Source organism: Colletes gigas, unplaced genomic scaffold (assembly GCF_013123115.1).
Source record: "Colletes gigas isolate AHSC1104 unplaced genomic scaffold, ASM1312311v1 Colletes_gigas_Sc00002, whole genome shotgun sequence".
NCBI lineage: Eukaryota > Metazoa > Arthropoda > Insecta > Hymenoptera > Colletidae > Colletes > Colletes gigas.
This window is the reverse complement of record NW_025106631.1, coordinates 6940329-6952779: the sequence shown is the minus strand read 5'-3', so window position 1 is coordinate 6952779 and position 12451 is coordinate 6940329. Positions and strand designations below refer to the sequence as shown.

The following is a 12451-nucleotide window of genomic DNA, read 5'->3' as shown; positions in this document are numbered from 1 at the left end:
TAGATCGTTCGAGATCGCCCAACGCTGGTGGACATTTTGTTAGCCTGCATAGGGGTTGTTGAGCCACGAAAATCGTACGAACCCAAACCCGATACACGCATCGCGGCGATTCCTTAGCAGTTTCGAGTACGCAGAGACGTTTACGAACGAAGTGGGCCAAACGTATCTCAAGGAAGAACTTTGTTTCGCTGAAAGAAAAGATCCTCTTCTTCGCGGAGCGCGACAAAGACGCTCCGGTCCCATTGTTCAGGGTCGATCGCGCTGCACTCCGATTCGACGGTCTGGTGTATGTACGTTCATGTACAAACAGGGTGATAATGTATTCAAGGTCCGCCCCGTGGCCGATGGTGGGGGTGAAACGGGGCGGCCCGCTCGCTGTACGTACTGTAACAGATGTTAATTATCCCTTCTGTGTATAGTCGGCAAAAAAAGAGCCCGGTCCCGGCTCGGACATATCGTCCACTCGTATACATCCCCGTCGAGGAGGCCTCTTGTGTCCTCGCTTCGAAGGAGTCACGTGGCCCGCCTAGCGTGCACGCTCCAATCGCGTTCAACTTCCGCCGAGCCCACTAGGGAAATTCGCAGGGAGCTCCCGCTCGAGTCCTGTCGACTTGTCAACGCTGCCAGCGCGTGTGCACCGGCCCCCTAGACCACCCTAGTTTCCTTCTAATCGATGATCCCGAAACGCCAGCTTCGCCGTCGATGGATCCCCCGTTTCTTCGTCGTCCTTCGGAATCTTACAGTTTTATACCAGACCGGTCGTACAGACGGTCAATTACGAGCTTTCTGCGTCTTCCGCGACCTAAAGTGAGAGTTAAGTACTCCGTTACGCTTGTTTTCTTTGCTCCGAACGAAGATGAAGGATACAACACTGAACAAATTAACCAGTTGCGTATTTCGCGTTATGGGTAGAAAAATAGGTCCCAAAGTTACTTCGTGGTTCTCTCGACATCCGGCCGATAGAGCGCTATTATTTTAAAGGAATTCGAGCTGTCACTTCGCGGACCTAGAACGGAAGACATTCCCGGTGCACGGGCAACTGGATGGAATTTCGTGGCGACGTCGGGGTAAAATGATTTCTTGTCGCGCGAGTGAACCGGTGCGACGCCATATTCGTCGAGGACCCTTAACGGGCCAGTTTTAGTGCGGAAATAAATAACCGATAATGAACCGGACAAAAACGGAACTAACGATTTTGAGGCCGAATTAGGCAGCGTGTTTCGGATGCCGCGGACGGAGTCATCCAAATCGATTGAGGGAGAGCTGACTGGCCCGACGCGATGACTGGGGCAATCAGCAGGCAGAAATAAATGACTGGTGATGAGCCGTGGAAGGAAAGAAACGATGCTTTCAGGGCTAACTAGATTCTTACGGTATGCCTGATGCTGTTAATGTATCGACGAGCAAACTGGCGCAATCTTTGGGGCGTACGAGCTGGTAATATTCGCCTTCATTCTTTTACCCTTTGCGGGTCCTCTGTCGAGCTATACCCCAAGTCGTATTTCGTTCCAACTCGACATAGAATTTTATACATTTTTCTTTTTTTGCTCTCTATTTAACATCGCGTCGACATCGAGATCGTTAGCGACGAGTTTATGTTTTGGGACGTTATATTTTTGGGTGGACGTTAGTTTCTTTGACACCTTCACTGCCACGTCAACTATATGTGACAGAATTTATCATTGTTATTGCTAGGTTATTGCTCTATTTTCTCTTGTTAGTGGTATAAAATTCTGAAGATGAGATACTTCCTTTAACGAGGAATATTGTTGTTGTCTACGACTAAATAGTAATTTAACGCTTTGACAGAAGTTACCATTATGGAACTAGAAAAATTGATTCTCAAATTGAGATGTTGAGGGAAATAAATTAGGATAGAATAAGTACTGAAACAAATTTTAGGTTCTGTAGTTTACGATCGAAACAAATGGCAGCTTTTCGAGATTATTATTGAGAATTTATTGATTTGTCGTTCCTTTTTGATCGAATATAGGAGAAATATGTTCAAAGTTTATGTAAACATCAAGAAATCGAAAATTTGCAATGACTCGTACATTTATTACTAGATTTGCGTGAAACTTGGACCAAACGATGCAGGTTCTTTTTATATGCATACATTGTAACTAAACAGTAGCCAAAAATAGAAATGCATCCTTCTTCCTGCAAGATTTTCAATTGCTGTTTAATTTACACTAGTAGTTCAAGTAAAGACAACGTTTAGATAAAATATTCGGTATAATTATTGGACATTCACGATACAGAAACGATAAAGAGTGCAAGAATAACAACAAAGTGTCCCAAATTTTCATGACCAAACCTCGTCGGTATACTCTACAGGTCTAAATAAGAAAAAATGTACAAATACAGAACGTTTTAAGCTTTATAACAGAAATACGAAATGCAAAGGGAACGATGCACAATAGGAATAAACAACTAATGTTTACATTTAGTCTGTTTATGCAAATTGTGTTTAAATGGCCCAATTATTTACGAATCGAGAGTATGGATATACGCACCTCGTTTGTGGCTTTTGAATGCTGTTACGAGGGAATATCAACTGCATAGGGGTGGTTGGTCTCGCTGATCAAAAGTGCAGTGACCAAAAGTAAATTCGTGCAACGAATTCATACAACTTAACTATTCGTTCGGTCAAACGAAATGAAATACAAATGAAATTTCTGGAGCAACTATTTTCGATTGTTAATCTTATACTGTCAAAAACGATGGATATTTTAACATGGAGTTTTATGATAGTATAATGCTACTTTAGAAACTCACATAAACAGACCAATTGTAAATAGACTTATGTTTATCCAACATTTTCGTGTTATTTAGACCTTAATAAAACATTTGAAAAAATACCAACTAACTTCACATTACAAGCAATACTAAAATTGTTTCGCGTATATTAAATAAAATATAAATTGGCGCAGCGTAAAAACAGAAAGGGATAGACCGAAATATTAAAAATATCTCGGATCGCGAAGGGTGAACAGTCATTAAGATGTGCGTTACCGATACTGGAATGTTTACTACTTCTAGTTCCATCCTGTGCGTAGTTCGGGTGAGAAATAAAAGGAAACGCATTATTTCAATTTACTATAGTTGGAGATGAAGATAGACAGGGTTGAAATGCAGCCAAGAGTATCGTAGCGTGGGACGTAAACAGTTGGTATCCTTTATCGAAACTCTTGTTTTCCAAAGTAATTTCTCAGGTATATGTTCTCGTTCGGTCCGCGTTCCCCTGTGAATCCTTTTCACCGGCCGATGGCCGACTTCCTCCGGCGTCCCGAGGAGCGCCGCGACGCCTAGGAACGAAGGCGATTCGCTAACCGAGAAACGAATTGTCCCTCGTTTCGCCTTATCGCGGGACCGTCTACTCGGCTGACCGAGCAGCGCTCGTATATCAGAGTAGCTTTTGTTACTGCGACGTGCCTTTGTTTTCGCCTTGTTCTCGCGTCTCGTTCCAGCGGTGCAAACGTAGACGGTTCGTTCGGCAGCGTGACGGGACCGTCTGGGGGTTTCGCTGAACTTGCTGTAACCCACTTTTGCACTGACACAGAAATAGATAACCCGGGAATATTCTTTCCCCGTTCCGGTGCTCGCATCAGCTGTTCGAGGAACCGCGATTTTTACCGGACGACGCGAATCGAACGCGAATTGGCCGAAGCGGGACCAAAAATAGGGGTAGTTGGAGCCGTTGGGAGCTTTCGAGAGTCTCTGTTCTTCGCCTTGGATCATCGTTGAGATTAGAAAAAAGAATCGGGATGCTTCGATACGATTATTATCTTGCTATCGAAGAGCCAGAAAGTTGTAACAATCATTTAAGAATAAACGAAACTTGGCTCGACTTTCCAGTGCAGAGGGTCGCTCGTTCAAAGAGGAATTTACATTTCTTCATTATATTATATGACTTCACAATTTCGTGTTTAAAAAAGTTCCCCAAAAAATATTTGATATCCTCTTCGGTAGCGAAGGTTTTACCATTCACCACATATGGGTGACAAGGTTTTTCACTAAGGAGCTAAAAAAATTAATTCTCAAGATTAAATAATAAAGAAAATAAATCTAAATATGACTCTTGAATTTTAACGTGACTGTGAGAATAAGTTTTATGACAAATTATGGGTATGCTAGTTTCCAATTGTCTAAAAACAGAGTTTCGTTTTCGTGGACAATTTGAGGGGGTTGGTCTTCCAATTTAACGAATTCTTACCGTGTGACTTTGCAAGCGTATTTGCTAAAATGCAAAGAAAAAGAATCGATTTTCCCCTGAAAAAGGAAGACCCCTGAAGTCAAGGTCGGACAGTTTAGAGTCACGCGGAACATAATCACGTGGCAGAGAGTCACGCGCAAGTCAGAACATTCCATGATAAGTTTCAATTACCGATAGCAATAAACGTAGCGTGCGTTCGACCGACTGTAACATTAGCTGTTCCATTCTTGTTGCAGGATGCATTGAAGAGCAGGCCGTTTGTGGAAATACGAGATGTCCACCGCAACCAGCCCGTATGGCCCCAGTAAGACACTTCCTTTATTAACGCATCACCGAAACGACCCCACGCTATTTCCTAGAGGATCGAAGGTAGTCACCTTGCGTCGCGTCCATTTTGTCGATACGTAATTACCGTACTCGGACGATTTCTAGAACGTTCAATTAACGCGGCGGCTGGGCTGAATTCTAATTAATGTTAACATTTGATTTGCGGGGAAGCCAGCGGCCTTCGCGTTGCGCAACAGTCGATTCGAGGCAATGGTAAATCTGACTGGTCTTCCAAATTCGATCAAATGAACAAGCTTGATAGGGGTACGAGAGTACAACTATTCTACCTATTGGTCTAACTTCCTACGAGGGTCGTTCCATAAGTCCTCAGAAGATCCAAGACCTGGCGTTCGTAGCATCGAGAATGGTTTGCATTTAGTAAGCATCGTGACTCACTAGACAACTGTCAAAGTGTCAGTTATATCCACCACATGGTTGCATTTTTATTGTCGATCGAAGCAAGGAACTTCCTCTTGCTCGAGACAATGCACGGGTGGCACACCTGTGCAGTTTCGATGGCCAAAATCATGGAATTAAAGTTCGAATTATTACAACATCCACCGACTTTTTTTTATTTCCAAACTTGAAAGAATGACTCAAGTAGATGCCTATCTTGAGCACCTTACGAAATCTTGCCTTTTAGATGGCTTAAAAAAGTTGGAGAAACACTTGGAAAAGTCTATAGAGCTAAAAGGAGATTATGTTGAGAAATAAAAAAAAAAATCTAGCTAAAATAATTTGTTTTTCTATCTTTTTCTAAGAACTTATTGAACGACCCTCCTATTAGACCAGCTAAACGAGTCTCGAATGAGTTAACCTGACCCCGTAATAGCCCAGTAGTGATTAGGCTAGGTTTACTTGGATCGTTAACGTCTGTTCCTTCCGATCAGCGGAGATGCTTTCCGACTCGGTGTACTACGCGACTCCCCGGCGGGGAACCGCCGACCAGGACAGCGACTCCCAATACGAGACCCAGGCCCAGCTGCAGATCACGAGCATCCAAAAGCCGCGTAACAAGCGGAAGAACTTCAAGCCCATAAGCAGCCGTATGGTGGAGGTGTCGGATGAGTCTGAAAAGGAGGACGAGGAACTGGAGGCCATGGAAGAGAGCTCTAGCGAGATACTCGAGTACGAGAGGAAGACGATGCTGCTGCCCGCCGACGACAGGTTCAAGCAGAGGTTGAACAACAACGAGGTCAGCCCCATGGATCTGTCCGTTACCACCAGGCCGCCTTCGTCCGAGGCTGACGACGACAGCGGAGACTCCCTCAGGCACAAGTTCATCCTAGAGCAGCTGAGGTCGCAGAAACTCTACTCCACTGGTACCGAGGTACGTGCAGCGAGTCAATTTTAAACGAGTTACAAACGGAGAAAAACGTAAAACATATTCCGAAATCTTAGTAAAACCCCGGAGCAAGTGTTTCCTTCGTATCTCGAGAAATAAGGATTTGTACTGTGCGTCTGATTGGTCCCCCACTCTAGAGTTTAGCGAGTCCACGGTGCTGTGACCCCCAAACACATGTTTTATCTGTAGCATCAGTTTTTGCAGCAGACAGAGAAAGTTATTATATCGAACGACAGTAATAAATAACTTCCATCAGCCTCTATCGAGAAGTTTATGTAATTAAGACAGTATTAACACGGGTAAAGGAAGAAACATTATACCTTGGCAGCGAAGGCAGGTGCAATTATTGCAGAACAGTAGGAAATCATGTCGCCATGTTTCTTTGAAACCTGGATTACCCAGAGTTGCTGATTTCCAAACAGTAAAGTTTTGATAATCTTGAAAACTTGAAGCCATTTCAAAGCTAGGAATCTTCTTAAATGTTCTTCGATAGTCCTGCGCGGTTAAATTGTTCGTTGGTTCGCGGATTCACGCGGATCGTTGCGATGACTGTCCAGGCCAGGAGTCCAAACTCAGACTCGTCGGAGAAGAGCGACAGCGGTGTCCTGGATACAGAGTCCGGGCGTCTGGACGACACACCCTTCGAGGACGATCGGGCACAGGACGGTGACGGTGAGGTCGACTGCGAAGAAAGGAAACCCGTGGAGGGTATGAGGGAGTACATGGAGTCGACCATGGAAGAACTCTTGGCGATCTACGGGCTGGCGGAAGGAGAATTGGCCAAGTCGGTCAGTCGACAGCTACCGCCGACCTTCTTGAACCCTGCGACCGGTCAACATCATCACGGTGAGTCCCTCTTATATCGGTACTTGTTAATCTTTCCTCGAAAAGACTGATTAGACTAACTAAGCCTCTTTCGTCGTTCGAACTTTTTACTAATACACAATATCTAAGTAAATTATGCAATCTTGTACCAATCGAAGTCTCCAGTTTTCGAACTAAAGTGTTACGTGACTACAGGAAAATTATCATAAATATTCTTACGTGAATCATCATGTGAATTCATATTTTAATGTGAGTTTCATGTTACCTCTTCTTATTAGAATTCCGTCAACTTTTATGCAAATGACCGAGTCTTATACGTTAATTTAGCAAAAGAAACAACAAATACTATATGTCTAAGTATAATATTCACAGCTTTTGTAGGACGTGCTCTTCCTGTTGTTGCTTTAAAGAAAACATAATAAGAATAAAAGGTTGCTAATGGAGGTCTGATCAGTAACGGGTACACTTACCTTATAAGACCTGATCTACTTTAGTCTTCGCGATATAGCGAGGTAGTAAATATCTTCGGACATCTAAACATCGATTTCATATATCTTGAGCAAAATTATAAACCCACAGTTATTTTCAAGAATTTTTTCATATAATACAAAAATACTAAATTACAAACTTCGACACATTTTCGAGGTGTGTTTGTTCGCATATTCTTCCAATTAATTTACATAATATCACGTGGTAAATGCCATACTGAAATGGAGCAAGGTACCATTCTATCCTATAACGAAGAAAAAATGGGAATTCAGTTATTTTCAGGTGTTTTTTCATGTAACACAAAAATGCTAAATTACAAACTTCGACACATTTTTGAGGTGTTTGTTCCGTATATTCTTCCAATTAATTTACATAATATCACGTGGTAAATACCATACTGAAATGGAGCAAGGTACCATTCTATCCTATAACGAAGAAAAAATGGGAATTCAGTCGTACTGAAACTTACATCGAATTTTTCATCCAATCCGTCAAAGTATGAACGAAGTAAAAAAGATTGTCGAGAAATTGCACAACAATGTGGACATGTGAATTAATTTGGACACAAAAATATATTCTGTTGTTCGACCAAACGAAATATAACGTGTCACGGTGAACGGTTGGATGCGTATTCGAACGCTATAGCAGATTCTTGAATCCTGATCAGTTCTTAAAACGTTGATCTGGCTTCTGGCCTAGATCCATCGGGTCATAGTGTCGATTCTAAATAACCAAAACATGATCCAATTTCTGATCTAGATTCCCCGCTAATCGCCCGAACCGGGCAGAGAGTAATTAGAGCCGTCGGGACTAACAGTCGTTAATAGCCAACCAGATCGTCGGTTCGCGCGTAATAGTGCCCAGAACTTGGTCCTCGGTCCGAGCAGGGGCCAGGATCTGACGCGTGGGCGTTTCTCTCGAGACGGAAACGAAGAAACAATCCCCGATTTTTGGTGGATCCGGCGGAGGCGCTGGAGCAGCGAAGTCAGGTTCCTCGAACAGTTAATATTCGCGGCAGGACTCGGTTGATTCTTCGTTGAAGAGAAATTAGAGGCGCTCGGTATTCGACAAAATCGTTAGCGGAGCCAACAATGGGACGCGGGACGATTGGTTGGCATTGAATTCGGGGCTGGACTAGAGGCAATTGACAACTGTAACTGGCTGGCATTCGTAATTGCGCTTGGCGTAAAATCAACTTCGAGCCCCGTGCTGCTGACCTCAGGTTTTAGTGCCGCCTTATCGGCGGTTGGAAAATGACGGGAAATAAATGGGAAATTAACCGAATCGCCTCGCTCGATCAACTCGGTCATGGATTCATTGTTTCCGTTATCGCGACGATTGGTTTTCTGCAGCCGCGTCGATGGTCGTTCGTAAACATCCTTACGGTGGGGCTTGGAAACTGCTATAACGAGGGTTTAAGTTCTCGAAACCCAGTTACGAGGAACTTCCATTTCAGGCCATATCGGTTTAGATATTATTCTTTTTATTATCAAGCACCTGAGACCATAAGCGCAACGAAGTTCTTAAATTTGTAATTTACATTCTTCGAGGAAGGGGAAAATAATTTTACAATGCTCGTTGGCAATTGGCGAGAGTTGATTAATTGAACTCTTTGCGTGAGGTACATTGCCAAAATCGTTACCACATTTACATTTAGGATCTTTAACCATATATTGCATGTATTCAAGGAGATACCAAACGTGAGTTCTCAGACAAATTTCAAGTTACGTAATTTTCGATCTCCTGAAATCAAAGTTTTGGTCTCAGAAAATTTTACGGTTTTTTGCCTCGGCGGTGGACGCGTTAATTGATTTATACGACTGCGATGACCGCCGCGCGTGGTTTTTCGACCGCCAGGGTTAATACAATGGTGTATTTACGGTTCGAACGTTCGACGGTGGGGAAAAAAAGAGGACGCTCGTGGACCACCCTGGTAATTGGCATAACCGTTCGAAGCGATTCGAATCGATGGAGGCTCGAGAGGACGAGGACTCGCCGCCGCCGCTGTGGGAACGTAATTTTTAGATTAGACTGTACGCGTGCACCAGAACAGAATGTGGCACTTACATATTGCCAGTGCATCGCATATGCGCGCACGTGAATATGCGATGGCTCTCGCAAGATGGCCGACTTATAACTCATAAAGTCGGTCGGGACTGCGCGAACCGTTGACTGCCTCGCGATCGATGGATGCCTTCGAGATCAGCCAGCGTCATCGTTTCCCGTTGTCGAGTGTCTCGCGTGGGTTGACACTCTCACGAATTCCACACGGTGCGCGGCGGTGTGAGCGTGTATTGTACGCCTTACCTCGGGACGCGCGCGACTAACGAGTCAATTTCACTATTCGTCGTTCCCCTCTGGCCCCCCCAAGATACTCGCCGTCGAGTTTTTGAATTGCCTTCTGCCAGGCTTGATGGATTCATAGCCGAAGTTGTTGCCGGATTAACGTCCTCCTAGCGAATTAGGCTCGTCTTCCATCGAAGAGCTTGCCGGTTAGGCCATTTTCGGTGGTCACGATTTCTTCGTGAAATTGCCTCACCGAGCTTCGAGAGCTTCGTCTTTATAGTTTTTTAGTTTGTGTTATAATTGCTATTACTAGGTTATTACTCTATTCCGAAGGTGAGATACTTCCTTTAACGTGAAATATTCTTGTTGTCTAAACTATATAGTAATTAGATGATAGTTTAACACTTTGATAACACTATGGGGCTAGCAAAATTAATTTTCAAGTTGAGATGTAGTGGGAAATAAATTTGAATAGAATTTTTGTGAATTTTAATAAGGCTAGAAAAATAAATATTGAAATAAATTTTAAATTATGTAGTTTACAATTTTTTAGTCTTGTAGAGTATTGTATTGTATAATATTGACAGATGGGACTAACAAAATTAATTTGTCTGAAATTAAAGTTTTAGTCTTGCAGAGTATTGTAAAGTTAGTATAACATGATAAAATTGGTTTATTTTGGAATGTAGAAGCACTGTTTGGCGACGAAGATTATTTACTTCTTGATTTAATTACACGGTGTCCGATAAAGCGGATGCTGTTATTTATATCCTTCCTGCCGCGATTAAATTATCGAGAAAACTGTTGCATATTTACGTTACGATATTGCAGAACAGCTGGAAAAATATATACATATGCGTGTATAGAGTAATTGGAAATTACTCGTCCGCTGTGCGTAGTAACATAATTCCGACGATTCATCTTTCAGTTGTCAAACAGCCCATATAGGTTGCGAGAAATGGTGCAACAAGTCGTATATACCGAGTTTCTGTGCGACCTGCGTATACCCAGTGTCGTAAGATAAATCGTATGAAAAATCGTAAACACGACCCCTATTACAGTCTGTTGCAACGTGCATCTGGGTTATTTTATACAATTTTTTAGAATGTTTCGAACTCAGGCTCTAAAATATTGGTTCTTTAAAGAAGTATACGATAATAATATAAAAAATATTAAAAATTAGACATTTGGTAACACTTTAAGTTCAAAGACTCCATTTTCTGAATTTTCTTTTGGAACATCAGACGATAGGCATACATAATAATATGCTGAAAATTCCCTTGAAATCTGTTACCAATCGATCCACTAGAACTTGAGGTATCATAGTAACCATTTCGAGAAACATGGTTTCGCGAAAATCGCGTTTGGAGTTTTCCATTACTGTGCAAACATTCTTTCAAGGTTCTGGAATACCCCCTCAACTGTGACTGTTTTCTCCATATGGAAAAAATTCCCCATCCTTGTTTCACACCATATTTTATAATTTTAACAATATACAGAATATAAACAGGTGATAATAAACAAATTATGCTAGCAATAATTCCTATTTAAAGTGACAGTGACTGTCTTTGAGATTTGATAGTAAATCTCATTCTCGTTAGTTTGATCTATTTAATTTTCTCATTCCCCTCTGTGTTCTCTTCGACAACGTTGACCTATCGTCGCGATGCATTGCGTAAACTTCTTGGGCCGTTTGCGCGGTTTTCCATGCCGGAGGAACACAATGCATACTGCGAGCGTGGATTCCGAAGAAAAGCCGACGGAAAAGAGTGTCGGTTACCGGATTCAACCACGCGTCGTCGAATTCCCTGTATGTGACTCATCGTACCAAGCTCCCTCGCTCACTCAATATTCATGCATTATGTAAGTTAACCTTACGTCGATGTAAAAGGACCCTAGCGGGCTTTCGTGGCACCGGTCCATTGTTACTCGATTGAGTCTTTCGGCGTTGTACTACACTTTGTCAAACGGTCTTTGTCGCGTCCGGCCGGAGAGTAATCTCTTTCGGATTCGATTAAACTCATACTGGCAACGACTCGGCGCACGGTTGCCAGCCGCCATCCTGCCAATTACCAGAAAACTGACCGCGTGAAATTGAATGCGACACGCCTCGTAGCGCGCTCGATCCTCTTTCTTCCTTCGTTTTCGTCAGGAATCTGGAATCGCGCTGACACGCGTTCGTCCTTTTGTCGCGAGATGATCTTGGACTTGGCGGGTTGCCTTGGCACGGACATGGGAAAAACGAGGACATTTTTCGAATTTTATTAAAGAAAAGCATGGCTACTACAAGCCAATACTATCCCCCACGGTCGGCCATTTTTATGTAAATAAACTTCGATAAATACTATTTAATCATTTGTTTGGTTATGATATGCAGTGTTTATAATAGTACGCAACAAATTCTTCACATACTCCAGCGGGATTTTTTCGTGTTTATTACCATTTGATTTTGGAATTTTTCTAATAACCTCACAGATGAATTTTCTAATCGATCTTTTCTAATTCTCTTAACATCTCCAATTTTAAAAAATACACGAAGAAGTCAGTTTTGCTTCGAATCTTGGACGTTTTGTGTTTGTTTTCATTATCATTTTCTCAAAGTAGTTCACTCTAGCGATAAAAGTTTAGCTTTCATACATTATTTCAGTCACTTATGTTACATTCTATTGCTTCTTTACCCCTTCGTAATGTAATATGTTTGAAAAGTCTATTGTTCTGTAAGCGAATTTTGAAATAGCCGCGGTTATAATATAGATGGCGATATACACAAAATCCGTGGTATGTACATTAAATAGCGCGGACTCTCAATGAGAGCGGCAGTGCGTGCGACGACTTGGAAAAGTAAACAGACGAAGTTCGACAGTAAGCGTGTTTCCTTTTCCGACCTAGCCCATCGATTCTCTTCCTTCTGAGCGTAATCTCCCTACAGTTTATTTTTTTATATGCACCACAAAATTGTTTGT

At 42.5% G+C, this 12451-nt stretch overlaps 1 protein-coding gene across 3 annotated transcripts in view; it reads left to right on the top strand.

Annotated features, from left to right (window-relative positions):
- Positions 1 to 12451, top strand: part of LOC122398612 — a 164398-nt gene that overhangs the window by 61767 nt on the left and 90180 nt on the right. Inside the window, exons 1-4 of one of the 3 annotated variants that reach the window (XM_043398685.1) lie at positions 4290 to 4300; positions 4453 to 4520; positions 5434 to 5873; positions 6446 to 6734. In XM_043398685.1, coding sequence (XP_043254620.1) covers positions 4490 to 4520; positions 5434 to 5873; positions 6446 to 6734 — 760 coding nt within the window. In that variant the 5' untranslated portion in view covers positions 4290 to 4300; positions 4453 to 4489. Of the gene's footprint in view, positions 1 to 4289; positions 4301 to 4452; positions 4586 to 5433; positions 5874 to 6445; positions 6735 to 12451 lie in introns of those variants that run through there. The other 2 variants (XM_043398676.1, XM_043398693.1) reach the window with 2 other exon arrangements.